This window comes from Mchenga conophoros, linkage group LG22, assembly GCF_057382185.1.
Source record: "Mchenga conophoros isolate Kocher_MC1m ecotype Shallow Benthic linkage group LG22, M_conophoros_male_GT1.1, whole genome shotgun sequence".
Taxonomy (NCBI): Eukaryota; Metazoa; Chordata; class Actinopteri; order Cichliformes; family Cichlidae; genus Mchenga; species Mchenga conophoros.
The window spans coordinates 6,290,026-6,312,596 of NC_140546.1; the positions used below are offsets into that span (position 1 = coordinate 6,290,026).

The 22,571-nt window shown below is 38.6% G+C and overlaps 2 protein-coding genes across 2 annotated transcripts; one reads left to right on the forward strand and one right to left on the reverse strand.

The window, feature by feature from the left end:
• The first annotated feature begins 1,319 nt into the window (after positions 1 to 1,319).
• On the forward strand, positions 1,320 to 7,715 carry LOC146548643 (recoverin-like). The gene is made up of 4 exons (XM_085262844.1): positions 1,320 to 1,445; positions 2,389 to 2,947; positions 4,456 to 4,567; positions 4,881 to 7,715. The coding sequence occupies exons 2-4, from the start codon at positions 2,567 to 2,569 to the stop codon at positions 4,964 to 4,966; spliced, it is 579 nt and encodes a 192-aa protein (XP_085118970.1). The 5' UTR covers positions 1,320 to 1,445; positions 2,389 to 2,566; the 3' UTR covers positions 4,967 to 7,715.
• Positions 7,716 to 8,126: 411 nt separating this feature from the next.
• On the reverse strand, positions 8,127 to 22,527 carry LOC146548644 (germ cell-specific gene 1-like protein). Its single transcript, XM_085262840.1, has 7 exons — positions 18,815 to 22,527; positions 16,468 to 17,482; positions 14,116 to 14,310; positions 12,097 to 12,156; positions 11,846 to 12,004; positions 11,366 to 11,477; positions 8,127 to 9,866 (listed from the first exon to the last, which is right to left on the reverse strand). Exons 2-7 carry the CDS (start codon positions 16,661 to 16,663, stop codon positions 9,278 to 9,280), a joined length of 1,311 nt encoding a protein of 436 aa, XP_085118966.1. The 5' UTR covers positions 16,664 to 17,482; positions 18,815 to 22,527; the 3' UTR covers positions 8,127 to 9,277.
• Positions 22,528 to 22,571: the final 44 nt, after the last annotated feature.

Here is a 22,571-nt window from a genome sequence, read left to right on the forward strand (position 1 = left end):
TCTCGGCCTGGGGCTCGGTCACTCAGGCGCAGCTGGCTGCCGGCGGAGCTCACGGGCGCGTCACTGCAACTCCCCCTGGCTTCTGCTCCGCGGCTGCTGAGTGAGCCCTCATCTGGGACTCTCCTCAGCTCTTTCCGGGACAGTGGCGCAGCTGCCCCTCTGTTGGTCTTCCTTGGTCTCTTGTGTTCTGGGGGCCTCTGGATGTCTGGAGTTTTGATCTCCTCCATACCTGCTTCATGCCCTGGAGGACGGGGCTGTGGCCCCCCCACACCCTCTAGCAGATCATTACATGTAGGAACCTTTTAAAAAAACAAAAAACAAGCGCGTCCATGCTCACAGGTGTACACACGGGTGATCACACCCACAAACTACACCCTTTTTGGCTCCTACCTTAAAGCACACTGTGCGCTGTCGATCTTACGTGCTGCACAATAATGTTTAACATTTAGTATTTACTGTCATATTCCCATATATCATTGTGATGTTGTTTATTCTATTGCTCTCGTTTTCTTCTGCTTGTTTTCTTTTTTTCTCAACAGGTGATCCAGGAAAAGAAAAAGAGGGGGGGGGGGAGACAAAGGTGATGAAGCAGATTTTCATTGTCTTCTCTCTCTCTTTTCTCCTTTTTCTTTCCTTCTCCTTCTGTTAACTTTCTTCTGAACTTTTCTTCTTGTTTTTCTTTCCCGTCCCCAAGTCCAGTCTGGCCTGATTACAATAACTTAGAATAAAAATAACTAATAAAGATCAAATAAACTATCACAATCAAGTGGACCAGTATAGCAAAAGGCCCACTTGGGAAAGTAAATCTGTTGGGCAAATTGTCTTGGCCCTCAGACAATAATTCTGATTGCTACAGTGCCAGACAGGACACAAAACCCCCCCCAAAAAACAAAAAAACAGAGTATTTACTGCCATAGTCAGACTGCCAGACTGTCCTGTTGCAAGCGTCAGGTGGAGCTATTTTAATGTGGCTTCTCATTGTAAATGTCCTTACAGGCTCTGTTTTCATGTCACAATGACAATGACAGACTGACCAGATCTCCGACAAAGTGCAAAATATTCAGAAAAATGGCACAAAATGACAACCTGATCATAGTATAACTATATGTGTGTCAAACCAAAGAAATGAGAATATATCAATAGTGGTTTGAGCCTTTTGTTCAGTCATGATAATGAACAAAAATACTCTTCCTGAGTATAAGTAGTAGTGAAAGTTATTTGTGAGAAACATCATAAAAAGTTCTTATGAGTGATGCCACCTCTTGACTATGTACATATACATAAAAAGGAAGCAGCAGCTCAGGGGCTCACACGGGTGCTGATGTGGCTCCGCCTCAGGGTGATCCAGATTAATTGACTCTACCCATCAGGTGGAGGTTGATTTCCTCAGCTACTCACAGACAGAGCATCACTGTTTGCCCTGGACTCCCCAGCTGATCACACAGGTAGGAGACAGAAAGAGCTGAGCAACACTTGCAAGATAAATTCTGATTATAAGGAGTGTGGAAACACTAAGGATACTGTTAGACTTATTACTTTATGGCATCTTAATCAGGTGTTGTTCAACTCAATTTAATGAGCAATGAATTTTTATTTCTTAATGGTTAAATTCAAGTTTTTTGACTTGAAACTGAAACTTTTCTTTGTTTTAGTTTCTCTGTTTTACAGCTCACAAGAAACATTTATCCAAAACTGAATTTTTGAAAATATAATTAAGAGAAATTTGGTCCTATTCACTTATGTTTCTCACAGACGAATTCATTCATTTTATTAAAATAATCACTTGCACAATTTTTTGGGTATTTTATAATTTGCAAGGAAACAACATTTTTGTTTTCATGTAATGATGTTGGATCTAGATATTATATCAAACAAGGGTCTTCCAGTTGTACAAATGTTCACTACAAGCTTAGCTGCAGGCTGACTTTTGAAGACCCTTACCAGTGTGTAAATTTAAAGCTATTGATTGACTGTCACTTATAGATGCAATCACTCATGTGAAGATACATTTATGGTTCGGCCATTTCAGTTTTTGTTCAACATTGGTAATGAAAATGTAAACTTTGGAAAGCACAGCATTTTTCCCCATGAAGTAATAGATAGATAAGACTCCTAAGTATGGATGAAGCTCATTATAGAAACTTACCGGGACTAAATAACTCTGAGTACAAGGTGCCCTCAGGGGCCAAGATCATGTCTATTTGAGTCCTCAGTTGCAACCTGGCTTGGTGCTTATTTTAAGAGATCAACAGGGTAGAGACTTGCACACTTCGATGTCGATAAGCAAGGACTTTACTCTTGACCTGAAATGAACCTTGTCACCTATTGCTGGAAGTACAGATGGTTGAGTGGCTTAAAGAGCTTACCATACGACTGTTCTTTTCACAGCTTTTGCGTTGGTGGGCTGAATAGCAGGCGAAGACAGGATCAAGAGGGCTGTTACCCCTTTAACAAAGCAGAGGAGGTAACTTCTTAGGTTAAAGTTGGGTTATAATTGCCCTAGAAGAGCCAGGGGCCACATATTCACTCTCAAATAAAGCTCTAAAACATCACTAAAACACCAGCAATGGGAAATAGCAAGAGCGGAGCTGTGTCCAAAGAGATCCTGGAGGATCTGAAGCTCAACACCAAGTTCTCAGAGACTGAAATTGTCCAGTGGTATGAAAACTTCAAGAAGCAGTGTCCAAATGGCCGCATCACAAAAGAGGAGTTTCAGACAATCTACAGCAAGTTCTTTCCAGAAAGTGATGCCAATACATATGCTCAACACGTCTTCCGCTCCTTTGACACAAATGACGATGGCACTCTGGACTTCAAGGAGTACATCATTGCCCTCCACATGACATCAACAGGAAAGACCACCAGGAAACTCGAATGGGCCTTCTCGCTGTTTGATGTGGACAAGAATGGATACATCACCAAGTCAGAGGTCTCGGAAATCTGCACGGTGAGTGAAAGGGTGGTGATGAAGTGCTAAATCACTGCTTTTCCTTTAGCTTTGGCTTCTAGATGTTTGCACACTGTTTACAGAAACAGGTGGATTCACAAGAACAAAGTTAGACAAACGTATTATCTGCATAGAAGATCATGTTAGACTGTCTTGAACTACATGTACAACCTGTAAAATAGCAAAACAGGCCACTATAGTTGAAATTAAGACTCCAAATATGCTTGAATTCTGAGCCTAAACATGGGTTTACATTTTCATTTTCTTATATATGATCATAAATAAAAAATAATTTATTAATGCTGATAAATAGATTGCATTTAACTTAATCCTAAAGAAATAGACATAATCTTGCAAAGTTTTACACAAATGTTGAAATGTCTATAGGTAAAATCCTTGGTCATGTCCTTGGTAACAGGTAATGTCCTTGATGTAAATATGTAAAAATTGTGTATGTTTCTGTCCTGTGTCTTGTGTACTGTTTGTTTGTATATGTGTCTTTCTTGCTGCTGTTACACCCAAATTTAACTTTGTGGGACAATTAAAGGATTATTCTATTCTAATATGTCACAACGTAGCCTCGGTTTTCCACATATTCGTTTTTTTACTCTTAGTAAGTGAAATGTTCTAATTTTAATACATTTCAAAGAAGCATGACAGTATGTTAGCTATTAAACTTTGAATAGCAAATGAAGTATAACGGAAACAAATGTGTGATGGGCACACAGGATTATTTAAGACAGTGTTTGAGCTTGTTTGATGTCATAAAACCTTGCAAAAATAAAGCACATTGAGGCAATATTTGATATGATCTGGAGCTATAAATGTACAAATAATATAATAATACAAAGTAAAATTTAACCGAAATAATTTGAATGGAATTGAAAATTAATCAGTTTTATCTACCGGCCACTCGAATTAATTTTTAGAGAGAAAACTGCAAACCTTCATCAATAAGCACCATCATTATTTGTTGACAGTATGCAGACAAATATAAAAAGGCACTTAGAATTATATAAAGCCAGTGCCTTCTCACTTTAGTTTTTTGTGCCCACAGTAGTGCATCCTCCCTGATATGTAACAAAATTATTCGGTTTACATTTGGAAAAATAAATTTTTTTCATATATTCTTAAGACAGGCAGCTGAAGAGTATTACTGTGCTGTGTAGTGTTAATGTATCTTTATATTGCTTGGAAACCTTATTAGAACAGCCACATTTCATTCTTAAAGATTAGTATTCATATATTCACTAAATAAAGCCAGAGAGACCAAAAGAGCTGGTTGGTTAATCTGTAGAATCACAGCAGTTTGTTGCTGTTTTTGTTTGCGAGGCAGCTCATCAGCTCATAGATGTGACAAAGCGGTTCAGATTAAAGGAGGATTTGGGGGCAATGGCTCCATTTCCCTCTGCAGCCACAAAAATAGATTTTACTGTATACAGCTGTAGCTCACACAAGTGAAATCTTTTCTCACTTTTCACCAAATTTTGTTATTTTTCCCTTGACAGGCAATTTTTAAGCTGATTCCCAAAGAAGAGATGGAAAAGTTGCCTGAAGATGAAAACACAGCTCAGAAGAGGGCAGATAAACTCTGGAATTATTTTGACAAGGGTGACAACGGTAAGAAATAGTGAAGACGTATATGGACATTGAATATGGACAGATAAGTAGATCACACTTGCAATAGTGAAAACACTGGTTTAGAAGTAAATCCCTGAGGAATGTGACAAATCTGGTAGTCATAGGTTAGGCTACTGGATTGTAATACTATCAAAGTAAATGACATTCCTCAATTACACAGTTTGTATTTGCGATGCCTTTTAAGTGTATCTATGTTTAATGTCCATCTTTGAAGACTTCCTTTCAGTTTTTGATATTACTCCAAATAAACAAAACTAATAAACTATAAGAAACTTTTTTTTTCTCTTTGCAGACCGAATTGCAGAAGGAGAGTTCATCCAGGGAGTTTTGGACAATGACGATGCTCTTCGCTTAATTCAATACTCACCTTTAAAGTAGCTGTTCAGACATTTTCACTGTATATTTCTCTAGTTCTGTCACTGTCTTTTTTTTGTCCACTTCACCTGACAGCAATTTCACAAAACATGAACACATTGTAGGTGTGATGATAATGACCAGATGGTCTAATTTAAACAATGACACAGAACCTCTTCAATGGTTTTATAACATTTATTGTATACCCATATGTGCTGTCTAAGTTATTTACAGCACATAAATGTTGAGGAAAAAAATGGGACAAACTGTAAGCATTTCAAATTTCAAAGTATCACCGGTATGTGTCTACCATACAGACAACATCCCCTCTTAAACCTGTGAACAAAGTTTTACAGCATGTAAATAAAATGTCCATCTTCTGATCGCTTCTTCCACATTTAGAAAGTAAGTATTTAATTTGAATTTCTTAAGAAGATGAAAGCTACAAAGTGTCATTCAGAGTAGCCAAAATTATTACTACCACAAGTTATGTTCAACCTCCTTTTCTAACCCAAACCAACATATAGCCCACGGTGTAACTACAGTAAATGCAGGAGGTTTCCATTATCCTGGTCTAATTTCATGTCTTTTACATTCTTTATTGTATCCATATGTCACAGTCTTAAATGTTCAATGTCCTAGTTAAGTGTTGAATATGGAGAATAGACTTGTTATTGTGAGACAACGTGAAATCAAGTCTTGATCCTGTACAATACACTGAATAAAACATGTTGGAATTGTAAATTCAAATGTTATTATCAAAAGTCTTTTTTATGTCGATGTAAATCTAATTTAAAAACTGTTATTTCCTCTTAAAATTAAGAAATTAACAAAATAACAAAAACATTGTTAACTGGAAAATGGCTTCTGTAACATTTAAAAAAAAAAAAATTTAGTACACAAACATGCAGATTTTGATTGACTGATGCATGCCACCTAATTGAAGTTTATATTTTTTTGTTCAAGTCTGCATTTTGTTCCTTTTTGCCACATCATAACAAATTTACTCTCTGAAAAGGATTTGGCTTTCCGGTATAGTTCAAGTCATAGTGATGTAACTCCACTGTTGATGATCCACAGCTAAGTATGCAGTACTTGCACAAAATGTCAAGACAAAGTTAATAAAGCAACCATGACAATATTGCCATTTTTTCTTTATTAGAGCGTGCTCGAAATGAAGAAGTGAAGAAAAAATGTCAATCTGTAGTTGCTGAAGTATTCCACTGCTATTTACACAGCTGCACAGTTTTTGTGTCACAAACAGCAAATGTGCTGAAGTAAGTGACAACTAAATTTCTTGTTAATGACTGTGTCTCTTTATTATTACATCTTTCCCATTTATCTTCTCCCATATATATTATTTGATGACTTAAAACTTAATAATGCATTATCTGTAACTGTGCTATCAAAAAAAGAACTACATTTGAAAAATAAAAAACCCTAAAAAGCAAACGAAAAAAAAACAAAACTATTTATAGTACAATCCTTGTATCCCGCTGTGAATAATTCAGATTTAACGAATCCTTGGTGTTCTCACTATGGTCTGTAGATAATCCAAAGAAACAAGTATTACTGTGTGGATTTTTAAATACCTCGGCATCAAAATCTCCTCTTTTATGTTGCTGCAGTAGCAGAAATTTGTCACCAAACCAAACTGATCGGAAAATCACCATGATCATATTTTATCTACAAATAAGAGCCAAATCCTTCATGCATGCATCTCCAGATGCCCTGTTTAACAGTGGACACTTTCTTAAATTACACAAGACACAGAAGTGTCTGCATAAAAGATTAATGTTGTTTCATAAGAAAAAAGACCTACTTTCTTGTTCTAGTTTCTTAGAGACATCTGCCTTACTTTTTTTATTCACTTCAAGTCACAGAAGAATAAATTTACTTCAGATGCTTCCTTCAAAAACATGTTTGGTGTTCCCAAAATTTGTATATGTTGTTGGTTGTGGAACTGTTGCATAATTCAACTGTTTATATACATTTTAATTACTCTCCACATACTGCTCAGAGACCTTACAGTTGACTTTTATCTGTTTCTGTCCCCGCATGATGTCAAGCTCTCTCTCTCTCTCTCTCTCTCTCTCTCTCTCTCTCTCTCTCTCGTTCTCATTCCCCTGATTGCAGAGATTACTGACATAATCTTCTGTCCAGCATTTGAAAGCATCTGTCTGAACATCCAAATCTCTCTGTGAATGTAATTGTTGATCCTTCTTTTTTCTTTCTTTCCTCGATCTACTGTATCTGTGTCTGAGGGACCCAAATGAACCATTAACAGGTATTGGTTCTGCAGATATTTGATTCTATTCTGCGAGTTAAAACTTGGATTTTTAGATGGTTCTGAGTGGAAGGTAAAGTGATCACCAAAGTAATTAATGTTTTATAAATGTTGCCAGTTGTTTATTTAAATATTTAATACAATATATGAAGGTAGATCTCATAATAACAAGAAGAAAAAAAGTCACAATAATTCCAAAGTGAGTAGAAATCATCCGAAATTATTTCAAGGTCAAGGTCAATATATGTAACATGTCAAAGCCAAGCTAAAGACCAAAAAATTAAAAATCGTAACTTCTTGTTTAAATGTAAAAGCAGATGTATTTTTTGCCTTTATTTATTTTCTGTGTATTTTGACTTAAAGATGTCAGCGAGTGTTGGTTCTTTAATTTATTGTAGTGATGTAGTTACATTGCAAAAAGATAAATACGCTTGCAGCATCTTCATAAATGATAAAAACTGATAAAAAACTCTGATGTCAACACTAAGTTTACAAGACAGCATTGATCACAGTATACCCCGTTATTGCCACAGGCTAAAGACGAGCCATGTCATACCCAAATATTTCAGACAAAATAGTGGGTTGATTATTTCCAGTTTATTCTTCAGAAATGTAAATAAACTACATTTTTCTGACAGTTTTGAGAAATATCTGCAGGTTTAGATGACAAACACTCGAAATTCTGGTTCTTCTTGATTTCATCGATGCAAATATACATTACCTTGGAGCTGTAGCTCTAGCATGAATGAAGCCAATGTGGAAATACCAAAAACCTGCGGTTCGGGTGTCCCAGTGGACCCGCGCATACTGCTGGATGCAGAAGGGCATCTATAGAGTCTGGCCTCTTCCTGACAAGTCTCTTCCTGAAAAGGTTTTTACAGAGGTCGACTCTATAAATTTCTAAAGTAGAAATAACGCACTGGTACATCATGTTCAGAAAGTTTAGAAAGTCTATTTGTTTGAATGCAAATCTATGTGGGTGCACATAGCACCGAATGGTACAGTTAAGTTAGGTTTGAAAGCCTAAACCCTTAACTTGAATGAACTTGAAAAAGAAAATAAATTCTTGTCTTGAAGAACTTTAGTATCATTGACTCCATTAAAGTCTATTACAAGTGACGAGTCCAGTCATGCAATGAATGTGCTTCATGTTTATTCATCACCTTAATGTGGAGAGAATTTTATACAATCATGCAAAAACAGATTAAAAATAAAAATATACATACAGCAAATGTGATTGCAAACTTGTGTTATATTATTTGTTATGTATTGTTGCCCCTTGAATACATTCACATCATCTCTAACATCCAACGAGTCACTGAATTACATCAAATCCCTGAAGAAATGTAAGGCTTGAAAAACAAAATGATTTGTGCAGTTTTATAAAATCAAACTGTGAGTGTGTGTGCGCGCGTGTGTGTGTGTGTGTGCGTGTGTGTGTGTGTGTGCGTGTGTTTAAATTTCAGTTGCCTAAAGTTATATGTACTTCCAGCCAGGAACAACTGTAAGTTAACTCCATGTGTAAGACATGTAGAAGGGCAAATCTAATAAATGTTACATCATAATATTCTGATTCAAGTATTAAACCCTATTCAAATATTCGCTTGCCAATATAATAATCCCAACTTTGCAGCTCTGTGAAGCTTGCATTGTCTTTAAGCCAGTTATTTTGGTTCTTCTACTGCACATACGTCTGCAGAGTTTGCCATGTGGACAGAAACATTACTGAGATAGGATGAAAATGTTACTGTGGTAACTCTTACAGTAATAAACCACAACACTAATAGTTCGGGCTCTTTTGCTCGCTACTGGTCCAGAAATTGAAATTCTCATACTGTAATAGATGTAGTACTGAAAATAGTCCAGAATTGATTTGAAACTTCATTTGTACAACCCCACATGTACAAAACTGCAGTTAAAGGTTAAAGGTGTGTGTGTCTGTGCAAGTCCTGTGAATTTTTAAAAAATATATTTTATTGTAGTTTTAGTGAGATAAGTAAAATCTGCCGTGGAGAGATGTTTGTCGAGGTCTTCTGCCCCGAGAAGTCTTAGCAGAGTGAGTCCTCTCGCTCCTCCTGGAGGGCATAATTTATCTCGTCCATCTCACGTTCACAATCTTCACATCCTTCGGTGCCGCAGCCTTCCACCACAACCACACCATGAGGGTCTGCCAGCTTCCCCCCTCCTACTCCACCTGCTCCCATTCCTCCCCCTGCTCCACCTCCCATCCCTCCCATTCCAACACCATTTCCCCCAGCACCTGCCATAGATGGCATTCCTCCCAGTCCCATCCCAACGCCAAGATTACCCATGCCTCCAACTCCAATTCCTCCTCCACCAACGAGCAGTGCTCCCCCAGCGCCACATGCCAGAGGTCCAACAGCTGGTCCCACTCCTCTGGGCCACATTGGGTCCATTAGAGCCCCCTGTTGTCCAAGCTGCATCAGCTGACTGACGGAGTAAATCCCTCCCGGCCCAGCTCGAACAACCTCCTCATAGGAGGGGGCACTGGTGGTATTTTGGGCCTCCTCCAGCCTTACCCGAGCCCGGTGCTTCATCTCAATGATGGTCTTGGTGTAGGAGTTCAATGTGGCCACAGCAGCTGCCATGCAGCAGCTGAATGAAAGCCATGCCATGCTGGAGAGGGGGAAAGATTGAATCTTTCTAGTATGATGACCAGCCAATACAAAAGGTTGTGTAAAGATTCGATCAGATCAGAAAGTGGTACAGTGAAGCTCTTTAAAGTGCCATATGACTACTGAAGCTTGGAGAGACAGCATCTCTAACTGTGGTCAGTTAGTTTACATCCACTCACCACGAGCAAGAATGTCATGGAAATTTGGGGCTTTTAATTGTTTCTTTGAAGGGTTCTTTTCCCAAAGTGGAATGACAATAAACCATACATTTTAATGATTTAAAAAAACAAGAACTGGATACACAAGTTTGAATGTATTTGAAATTTTCTCTAATCCACACATGGTCAGGAGTATCAATGAAGGCTCAAACATATACGTACACTCACTTCAAATAAGGCCTATTAAGTTCAAGAACAGCCTGGGAACCACAAAGGCTCAAGCCTCCCATGAACTGGAAACCAGTTTTACATTGCCATGGACTGAGAGTACAGACCAAGAAAGATGTCCCAGGTCCCAAACCGACACCTTCAAGCTAAACTGAAATTTTCAACTGCCCACATGGAAAAGCCAAATTCCTCCTGGAGAAAGATTCATGGTCAGATGAGACAAAGACTGAGCTACAATGATAGTAGGAATTGTTTGGAGGAGTAAAGGTGAGGCTTTCAAACCTCAGACAACTATACAAACTGTTAAGCTTAGTGGTAGAAGCATCATGCCGTTTCCTGTCAGTGGTACTGATACATTTCACAAAGTGGATAATAAAAATGGAGGAATATGTTCAAATTATTCAACTTTACCTCAAACCAACAGCTAGATGTTTGCACCTTAGATGCAAATGGGCATTTCAACAGAACAATGATCAAAAACACACATCAACACTGGTTTTGAAATGGACAAAGCAACTAGCATTATGCACCCAGAATGGCCTACCTAAAGCCCTGACCTCAACCATGTTGAAAATCCAACAAATCAGCCAATGAGATTGGTCAAATATCTAGAATAGCTAGAATTATGCCAGACGCTTGTTGATGACTACCAAAAGTGTCTGGTAAGGGACATTTAACCAGATATTTGTGGCGGTATATGTATCTTTTTTGCTTCTGACCCCGTGTGGATCACAGAAAATTCCAGATAAATTAAAAACTCGTGCTCTCAATTATTGTTTTTAAAGTCATTAAAGATGTGTTCTGTGCAATCATTTGACCCTAGAAAAAGAAATATAGAAAAATAATTAAAAGCCACCATGTCAATCGTTCATGTGAACTCCTGACCACAGCTGTAGGTAATTGAGACCATGTTAGTGTTTGTCACAGCCACTCTCAAAACAGCTTTCTGTATAGCTTGCTAACCAGATAATGTTTACACACCTTGCAGATATAAAATATTTTGACAATATTGGGTGATAATCAAACTCTGTGGGATATTTCATCTAATCTGACGATTGTTGGGGAATATTTTACTTTAATACAGAATAATTACTTTGGTTTAATTGAAACTTACGCAAAAGACCAGCCGTAGTCCCAGCTCTGTGGCCTCCAGTCTTTAGGTCCGATGCTCACAGTCATCTGAAACACTGTTGTGTACATCATGTGAGCTACCATCCCCATCATGCCTGGGAGAGGACAGAAACATGGAGATACGGTTACCTTTGCTGCAACCTGAAAAAATAGGGTTAAAAAATAAAAAAGTAAGATAAAATAATTCAAATTTTGGAGGTTATTATTGTAGGAATGACTGAAACATGGCAGTCCTGCCATCCATCCATCCATCCATCCATCCATCCATCCATCCATCCATCCATGCATCCTAGCTCTACTCTGAGCCCCTCCTGAATTACTGAGGTCCTCACCCACACACCATCTGAAGGAAAGTAATTTCCACCATTTGTATCCAACCCTTTTCCTCTTGAGGTTTTTAGATCAAGCAAGCAAGCAAGTGCCCACAGCCTTTTAGGACTCAGAAAATGTTCTTTGTTCTCACCTGAGAGGACAGTGCACATGGCTGCAAAGGCATTGATCTTGAGGGCGTTCATTTCCCTCTTGGCGCAGAGGCACAGTGCTTCCACACACATCAGTAAGAAGCCCATAGCCAGGAGACCGATGTACATGAACTCACTGATGACAGACAGCCAGAGCACACCTGGAAGCATTTAAGGATATAGAGACAATTTCTTCAGGTTAAATATTGAAGATTTTCTCTGTTGTGAGATGAAAATTTGGTATTGGACCAACCTTGTGTCTCTCCTGGTGTCAGCTCAATGAAACTTCGACACTTTTCTTCCTGATCTGCACCTAAAAACAAGGGTTAAGAAGCTTGTTATATTGTCTTTAAATCTATAATGTTTACAGGGGTCTACCTGTTTTATACAAACTAGGTTTGGGGAGAATAATCCTTTGTAAGCACTGAGAGGCACACACATACTTAAAGGTCAAATTTAAAGCTACAATCAGCTTTGAACCACAATCAGTCATAGTTGCAATCACTCCATCGAAGGGTATAAGACAGTGATTGCTTTCTGTTTACAGGATACCCAACACCACTCTGTATATGCTTTTATATGTGTGTGTTCATAACTATGTAGCCCATATGGCACTTAACAACAATAACAATGTTTTCTTTGGTCTCTATTATCATTTAGTTCGTGAAAAGAAGAAACCCTCTCAAGCTTCTTTTGCCATTAAGAGAGGATGGTTGCACTTTATTGTGTGACTCACATGTGTTAACTCAATACTACCAACAGTTTTTTGCGTAGCAACAATAATCCAGGCTTAGAAAGCGGCTTAAATGAGGTGCACTATATTAAATGATAGATTTGGACTCTGAAAATCCACAATCCTGATGCAGTGAACAAAATGTATTCAAATCTTCCTCTGAAGCAAATACGGGATTTCATTGGGCTGAGTCAGCGAAATCACATGGGTATTTTCCAAGTTTGCTGTTTGTGTTTTATTCGTTGGACAGCATGTCCCTGTTGAGCTCCAGTGAAAGGACATTAAAAAAGAGGGAATAATAATTTATACTTAAAGAGGCTGGCATCTCCACTTGATTTGTAAAGCTTGGATAAAACCTCACATGAAGATTAAAACATATGAATGTGTTTGTGCGTATAAAATCTTTAGACTTGTCCCCTCATGTTGAGATGTGTCCTTATAGAAAGCACATCTCCAACTTGTCCTCATCAACCAGATTGCCAGTGACTGTTAAAACAAATAATATAGGTTCTTGCAAAAAAATTCTAATTTGCACAAATCTGTGAAGCAGTTAAAACACAGACAGAGGAAGAGGTGAGGTTCATTCTGTGGGACATCTGGACTGATGCAAGTTTCACAAGATTTAAGAGTTTAAGAATCTGCCAGGCTTTAAGTTACATACCTGAGCACTGCCATTTCACACCGTCAGTGCTGCAAGATGGCCTCATGACCAATAAGGTTACAGCTGTGCATGTGATAATAAATGGTTCAATAATATTATTTGCCAGGTATTTGTGCATAAAAATACTCTGCAACATTAATTGTTCTTACAGTGAAGGCAGGAATAATCTAATGGCATAATAACTGCATTATTAGCTCTACTGACTGTTTACTAGCTTTTAATGCTCCTTTGACTGTGGCTTGTCCTTGAAAGAGGACAGACAAATGACTTGTCAAGGAAGTATTTGCAGATCACACCAAACTTTCACCCGAGACACTCAGATTTTATGCTTTTTGGATTTATTTTACTTATCTTTCCTCTTAGTTTCTTATTTATTTTGGATAATTTTAATATGAAAATGCGTTCCAGCCACTTTCTAGTTTCAATTTCACTTGCAAGTAAAAAATGCTGTAAACTTTAGTCACAGGGCTTCATGCAGGCTCTGTTTATTCACAGTTATGTTTACTGCAGTCTGAAGAGGCTATTTTAATTAATGCACATGAACAGGGTTAAAATAATATTTGAAAATCTGCTGTTGCCCATTTTTAAGTGATGTTTGATGCATTTTAATGTATGCATTAACTTATTCCTCTATCTCAACCTGCCTTTAGTTTTTGGGTCATTATGGTAATTAAAATGTTGTAATTAAACTTGTTTTAAAAGGTAATTTATTTCCACCTCATTTACTTTTACATAGCCCCTTTGACATGAGAGTGTCATCTTGAGATTATGAAAGAAATCAGTTGAATGTTGCACAGAGAGTTTTTTATGGAGGTTATTCAGGCACAAAAATCCCCCAGTTATTCGATCCCTGATCAAAGTCTGTTCCACTCACCAACCTTCATTGTGCTTCTCGCAGGACAGCCAGAAGCCAGTGTGGAAGTATCTCAGCATGTACTTGTCCTCTCCTGTCTCCCAGATGTAGTGGACAGCGTTGGCCAGCTGCTTTTTCCTTATCCTTTCCAGCTCCTCCTTCTGCTGAGGAGACAGCGTGACATTGGAGGCTGGGTTCCTGGGGTCTGGGGTGGGCACCTCTGGATGAAGAGGACAGGAGTTTTAGGGGGACAGAAACGGTATAAAAACATACCTTTTTGCTTGAAATGAGCAAACTTAAGTAATTAACAGAATCATTTGTGTTCTTGTTTTTTTCCAAGGAGCTTTTGCTCTAATAAGACTAGAGCTGCGGAAATATGAGAAAAGTATGCCAGCAAACAGTGCTGTAAATCCTGAAGTAGGTCTCCTTTGGGTCACAGTGTGTAACACAATCCAGCCCTGAAACCTTGTTCTCCGTGTTATCAGCCCTTGTTTTATGTAATAAAAATTAAATACTACACAGAGATAAAATTGGTTTAAAGCTGAATGATGGTAAAGTGGGTTAGCAAATCCAGACAACATGCAGCTGCTGCCATAAAGTGCTGAGATAAGCAACAAAGCCGGGATTATGTGAATCTCTGGCAATAAAGTCTAAAAATACTTCAACCCAAGCAGCTGTGGAGATCCTGTAATAGTAAAACTACTAATGCCATACTGTAATAAGCAAACAGGAAAATAGTAAAAGTGACAGGGAAGCCTGGACGATCCCACACCCCACAACAACATCACAGATGCACTTTGAAAAGATCATTTTTGATGACTTGGTGTGCGACAACACTGTGGTGCACTGAGAATTCCTGCGCTCAGACTTTCTGCACAAACTGCACGTGCAGCCAAGAGAAATTAGAAATCCAGCTGGCAGAAGGCAAAAGAGAACTCAGAGAAAAAGAGATAATTCATGTTTAAACTGACCTTAGGGTGAAAGCACTTTCTTAGAAGCTGGTTTTCATTCAATTAGGCATGTATCAAATGCTCCAACTGTCTGCTAGCTGTGAGTAAGTAGTGAATACAGCTTAGATTTGTTATATGCTCTTCTGAGTTGTCTTTAAACATCCATCAAAGCCAGTTAAGATGAGCAAGAAAACAGACGTTTTGAGGACTCTGCGCTTTGGCCCACATGTGGCCCAGAACTCATGAGATAGGGTTTGCATAGGTTATGGAGAAGGTCTGGTCATGACAACCTAAATTTCTACCCACATAAGGTGGTGGAGCCAGTGTCAGGATTGGCACACGGCACAGTAAGGAAGCTGGGAATACTGGAAAGGGGAGCACCCATTTCTAATGGGAGCACAGCAGACACCGTCAAATACTCAAATAGTTGTTTTCTTCTGAGTGAAGTGACCTGGAAACAGCAGTGTGGCAGGCACATAATAAGAGCTCTTTAAATTCTCTATGGAAAGGAGCTCGAATCCTTTATTATCTCCCTTAGCTCTGGCTCATCCTCCAAGAAACCAAAGGAGACAATGCTGTCCCATAATTCATAGTGACACTACATCAAACAATGAGCAAAACAGATGACACAGATTATGTAAATGTTAAAAGTGAGTTTAACCTTGTTTATGCAAAACTATAAACATTAGGTTGCTATGATAAATATCTGCATCTTAGCAAGTCGTTGCCTTCTGTAACGAACGTCGTGTGTGAATTTATGAGTTTGTATCAGTTGTCTTCTCAGTTTGTTGCTGTTCTGTTTTTAGGGTTATCATAAATCATTTTAATTTGGTCACAAATATAGAAATCCCTAATAGTAAAGGCCAGAGTTACACTGAATCATCTGTCCAACTGAAAAATAAAATATCAGTGGATGACAGCTTTTTATTGATTGTTTGGTTTTATATGACCGGCAGTAAAAGAACAAAGCACGAAGTATATACAGCAGCATATAGTTTCACCTCTTCAGACTAATGTCAGCAACATCCATCACATGATAAATAATTTTAGTGTATGTGCAGTCAGAGCCTGAGGATTTCCATCAAGATCAAAATTACAGAAATATTTTATTTTGGTTAATTTGTGGGCTATTTGATCACAGCTAATCCCAAAGTACGGAGAACTACAAAAAAGTAAAACTCCCAACAGTGCAAAAAAAGCAAAAAATCTCAAAATGATGCATGAAATAAGAACAAAGTCCCTCAGCTACCCTAAAATTCATTTTTTTTAAGAAAACTGTGCAGATAGTTGTGTCATTACTTCCATTTTGAGATGATTAAACTGCATCTGCTGTTACCATCAGTGACTTCAGCTGTTGCCAAATTAACCAGGATCCTTGAAATCTTTGAAATGTCCAGAATAAGCACTGTGTGGCCCGTGTGTCTTACCTGTGGTGTATGGCTGGCTGTTGTTCTGCCCGCAGTTTTTCATCTTGACTGGCGACAGGCAGACCGGCTTCACCACCTTGTGTGTCCCTTCGCACCAATAAGAGGTGCAGAAAGCCCAGACAGACAGCGTGAGGGCCAGAGAGGTGAGGAACAGTGACAGCAGGGAGCGGTTACGTCTGGACATTTTCTCCAGCATGACTGTGTCTCAACTCAAAAGCAGCCAAATGAGAAATGAAATGGTTTTGGCAAGTGTGTGTCAAAAATAGCTGCAAGAGCCAGACAGGTTCTGGTGACCTGTCTGGAGCAGAAGATTGGGGAGCTTTCTGCAATAATACAATAGAGATTGAAAATAAAGTGGTAGGAAAGAGACAGAAGTGAGGAGAGGGGATTAGTGGTATTTGAGAAGTGGAACGAAGGACGGAGGGGAAGATAAAAAGTAGTCTGTTGGAGAGATAGAAGTAGGGCAGCGCTGGAGAAGGAGAGCTAGCGCTGAGCAAAGGTCAAATAACAGTGGAATAAAGAAAGATGAAGCTATGGGATTTAATCTTTTCCAGCAACAAGAGACAGATGTGCGGGCCAGAGGATGCAGGGGGAGCTCTAACTCTCCTCCTGCTGCAGTGTCACTTAAAGGAAATAAGCATGATGAAGAGAAGCAGGCCAGGTTTAAATTTGGGACCTTTGTTTCCTTTTGGAGACTTTGGTCACAAATTTAGCCCATGTTTCTACTGCAGTCACCGCTCGGGTCTCATATTAATATCTTCTCCCCTCTCAGATAAAGACAAACATCTAAATCTTATCCTGTGGATTTTGAGACTAATCGGTTCCACTCTCAGGGCACATCCCGTTCTTCAACCTGTTCCTCCACCTCAGTGAGAGGGATTGAACTCATGAAGAAGTGATTAGTCCAGCGTCTCAGGCCTGCCTCGTGGCCTGGTAATCTGTGGTAATCTTGCGGGGTTAGGTGGATGAGTTTAATGCTTACTGACACTCATGCTGTCATTGTCTGAACGACCACCTAAGAGAGGGAAAAACAGATGATGGAGGCAAAGATCTGGGATTAGGAGTCATGAAGACAGAGTCACGTCTATGTCCAAGTAATTTGAGCTGCACTTAATCCTGCCAGGTGCCACATTTGTAAATTGGTTATATTTAATACAACGTATTAGACTCAAATCATTAAACTACAATCTGATGTAGCAATATAATTCTGGGATAGGGTCCACCCCCCTGTGATAATATAATATAATATAATATAATATAATATAATATAATATAATATAATATAATATAATATGATTCCATCAGACCATATTGTATTGTATCATGTCCTATTGCAACACATCATACATTATAAGCACAAACGTATTGGGCCTGACCTCTTGATCACCAGTTCTTGTGTTCTCTCTGCTTGTACACAAGCAATTACTTAAAAAGATTCCACTGAAGTCTGAATGTGTGCAGATTTTGTAGTAAAAGCAATTAATTACAAATTACGATCAGTGTGTCAGAAACATACAGATCATTAAAGACGTCTAGAACATGAAAAGCACCATTTTTTAAATAAAAAAAAGTGTGTGTGTTTTCATATTTGAAATCATATTTCCCAGTATTTGACAGTTTTCTTTTCAAAATTTATTATCCACTAAATGTGAATTAAAGTGTTGATAACTATAAAAAATTAGGTATTTCCAATTTCCTATTTTAGATCAAGTTTGATGGGCATCACAGCAGGAGTTTCTCTGTGTACGCTATAAACACAGATTGATTGACGAGGCACTGAGGTTTAATTTCATTTTATCAAATCAGCGTGAGGCAAACCTATAATCCACACACTCCACAAATGCATGTACTGTTCTGCTGGATTATTTGGTACCACGCACCTGACCACGTCATCAGTATAAAAGTCTAAATGATGAAGACAAACTGCACAAAACCTGAAATTCAAAGATCCCTAGAAGGAGAGGGGCTGAGCTGAGAGTGCTACCGCTATTTATTTATTTATTTTTTAGATTTTCCACAGACATCACGATAAAATCATTGTCAGGTTTAACACAACAATGGTGACGATCCGATATGGTGACACCTTCCTCAAGACATTCATTTTTACTGACTCTGATCTCAGTCTTAGATTAGAAATGCTGGTTTTACTGAAGATGTCAGCGATAGAAAAACTGAATTAACACAGCTCGTTGAAGCATCACAGATTTCCATAAATACAAGTAAAAAAATATAGTTTCCCTGTTTGAGAGAGCTCTTTGTTTCATCTCATCAGTAAACGCTGAAATCCAGCTGCTGCCGATTGATCGGCTTACACTTGCAGAACATAATGAAAAAAAAATCTACTTACCTTTCCTTGGATCTCAGGAGAGGCTCTTTTTGTGTTTCCTTCACCTGTCTTCAAGCAGGGTTCCAGTTTCCTTCACCTTTCTTTTTCATGCTCCCTTATTACTCCCTCGTGCTTCTTTGGGTGAGTTTCCATCAGAAACCCACCCAGATTTCCCTCTAATCCTCCCAAGTCCATCTGTTACTTTCCCTCCCCTTTGCTCCCTGCAGTGTCTTTTCCACTCTCACTCTCGCCTCGCCTGCCTTCCTCATCACGCCTCCTCTCTCAGTCATGGCCTTGCTGACCTGTCCTTCTATAGATTAATTTGTATACATGGTATAGAAAGGCTTAGATTGAGACGAGAGCTGGTGTTGTGATTGTAATTCTGCTCCTTTAACTCTGACCCGTCTTAACACAAGTGAGGTGCAGCTACTGTTTATACTGAGTGATGACTGCACAAATCACTGGGCCGTGATTAGAAAATGATTTTGAGTTTGCTGGATGTTTTCTTGCTTCAGTTGCCTTTGTGGTCTGTTGAAATGAAACATCTGTTTTGTTGCTACACCTTAAAAAACGTTTTTAAGAACTTCTCCATCTGTATCCTAAGATGATGCCAAAACCTTACCAACACTCTCTAATTATCAGTCACCAGTCAGAAATCATGTGAGGCCCAGCTTTGGTTTTCTTATCTGGTTAGTCATCAACATTGCATACTATTGTGAAAGTGCTTTAAATTGCTAATGTTATGAATTTGTGTTGTACACAGGGACATTAATATTTGATCCCCTGCTGTATTGAAATTCATTTGTATGGTAGTTTCATTTTAATTGAAAGAGACAGAAATCCAACAAAAGTCCAGAAGAAATTGCATCACATAAAAGTTATTGACTTAAATTTCACTGAGAAATTTAAGTGAAATTCTGGCTGGAATCCCCTGGAACCCAGCCAGAATTCTCCCAATCAATCAATCCACCATTGTGGTCAAGTCCAGAGAGCTCCCAGAGGACATCAGGAACACGACTGTAGACCTGCACAAGGCTGGGATGGACTACAAGACCATCAGCAAGAAGCTTGGTGAGAAGGTGACAGGTGTAGGTGCAATTGTCCGGAAGAGGGAGAACTCTAAACGGCCATCAGTCATCCTTGGTCTGCAGCTCCATGTATGCTCTTGAATCATGGGGTGAGGGTGATCATGAGAAGATGGTGGATCAGTACAAAACTACATGGGAGGAGCTTATTATATTATATTAAGTATCTGAAGCCAGTTGGGAGCACAGTCACCAAGAATACTGTTGTTAACACTGATGGATGTATCCCCCTCCTCAGGAAGGAATGTATACAGGCCATCTTAAGTTTGCCAGTGAACATCAGAGATGGTTCAGAGAAGTCTTGGGAGAAAATGCTGCCATCAGATGAAAAACAAGTTGACTTCTTTGGTATCAACTCAACGCACTGTGGTTGGAGGAAGTGAAATGCTGAGTATGAAACATTTGCTTTGGAGCTGTTTTCATGCTAAGGGTGCAGGATGACATCATGATGCAGATGGATGGGGCCCACTTCTGTTAATCTTAAGATGGGTCATCGATGACTCTTCCAGCATGACAGTGACTCAGAACACCAAGGGAACAAAGGAGTGGCTAAATAAGAAGCACATTAAGGCTGAGCGGCGTGCCTCCAGATGTCTTCTGTGGTTGCTTCTTGGTTTTGTTTCTTGCACTAAACAACACATTCCTCATCATGCATTGAAAGCCTAGGTTAGTTTAGTTTTTTCCTTTGTTTCTTACATTCAAAATAAACAGTGTTTTAATTGGGATTCATTTGGCATCTCCCTTTTTGTCATGGCTGTGGAGCCTGGTTTGTGACAGTATATCAGAGGGTCAGCTCAGATTGTGCCGTTTGGAGGCAGAGGTACAGAGGAAAGGGCGAGATCGATTGGACATGTGCAGAAGAGGGATGGCGGATAAATTGGATAAAGGATGCTGAAAATGGCCCTACCAGGCAGGAGGAAAAGATAAAGACCACAAAGAAGACTCATGGAAAGAAGACATGAAGAGTACTGGTGTCACATAAGAGGATGTAAGGGATAGGCAAGTTGCTGTGACAACAGAAATGGGAACGATAGAAAGAAGAAGCAAGTGACTTTACTCTCTATGACATTATCTTAACTACTCTGATGCAGTTTGACCTTTTAAAGAAAACTGTTTGTTCTCCTGTTACTTTATTGGATTCATTCTCATCTATAGCAGCTCCACTCTGTGGGCTTGTTCTCATTTCAAGGCACACAGTAACCAAACAGGTACATTTACACCCCTTTAACTGTTTTTTTTAACCAACGTACTCTTTTTCCCTGATTCCAGATTTATTGCTTTAAGTGACATTTTCACCAGCTGCCCTGACACAGCATTAATATTTAACCTTGTTTTTTAACCAGTCCTTTAAAATGAAAGCATTGGTTTCAAGTAACTTGAACTGCTCTTCACATCTACCCCCTGGGGTAGTGAGTGGGCATCACTGACTTTGAAAGCAATATGTTCAGCAATCACACGTCTAAATGTTACCAAACACACTGAGATAGCAAATGATGTGTTGTTGGGCTATTTTAAACATGTTTCTCCTCAGCCTGCGAGCGAGGATTTTATGATTATTATCCATCCAAACTGGTTTAAAGAGGGACTCAAGTACAACAAACTTTAATAATTATAATTATGAAAATTTTGTCAGGTTGTGATTTATTTATTTAATTAATTGGGCAGGTGTTAAAGGAAAACCTGCACTTAATATGGTGACACTTTTTATTCAGAATCAGCTTACAGAGGTTTAATTAGTTCAAGGATTCGTAATGAGCAGAAAAAAATTGTTCATGGTCATTATTCTGAATCTATCCCGCTGTATGAAGGCGATGGCTAGGATTATATAACTCTACTTACTGTACAAAAAAACAAAAGGCGACACAAGGTCTCAACTGACCATCGTGTCCTAAAATGACTGAAGCTGACTGTCAAATTCCCAATCTGCCCTGGTCTGTTTTTAAGACACTAAAGCCCTCTATTCATGAATGGAGGGACTCAGCTCATCTGTCAATCCTATATTTTCTGCTCTTGTGCCCAATATCTGTAATGGCTTCATCTGCCCTCCACTCACCCTTGCACTTCTAAATTAATCAGGAGATTAATGAATGATGAGTGAATGAATAATTAAAGCAGGCCTAATGCTGTGGCCAAATAAATATAGGCTAAAGATACTGTTTGAAGACAGTTATTTAACTTTGACAATTTGTGGCTGTATGTCTGCATATTTATTCCATAAAAATCTAAGACAACTGGTTTAAACATCATAATGATAGTAATAATAACTAAAAAAAAAAAAAAATCCCATATTTGCTAACGATGCGGAATTTATCAATGTGCAAATATTTATAGCTTTAAACGTTTCTTCTGCACGGGTGCTGGAAAATGTTTTGTGTAAATGTTGGTAATCATGGCCCTCTAGTGGTGACAGTGAGAAAGTCCTCAAAGACAGAAATCATGAGTGAGAAATAATTCAGGTTAAGAGCCTGTACATACTTATAGTTATAGAATATTCACAACATACTTCATACCGTGTACATTATAACATACCATAATAGACCCATTTCTGTAATATACTCACATATCTATATTATTGCTAATATATATTGTAATATATCTATATCACTAAAGCACTTCTGGATGGATGCAAACTGCATTTCGTTGCCCTGTACCTGTGCATGTGCAATGACAATAAAGTTGAATTCTATTCTATT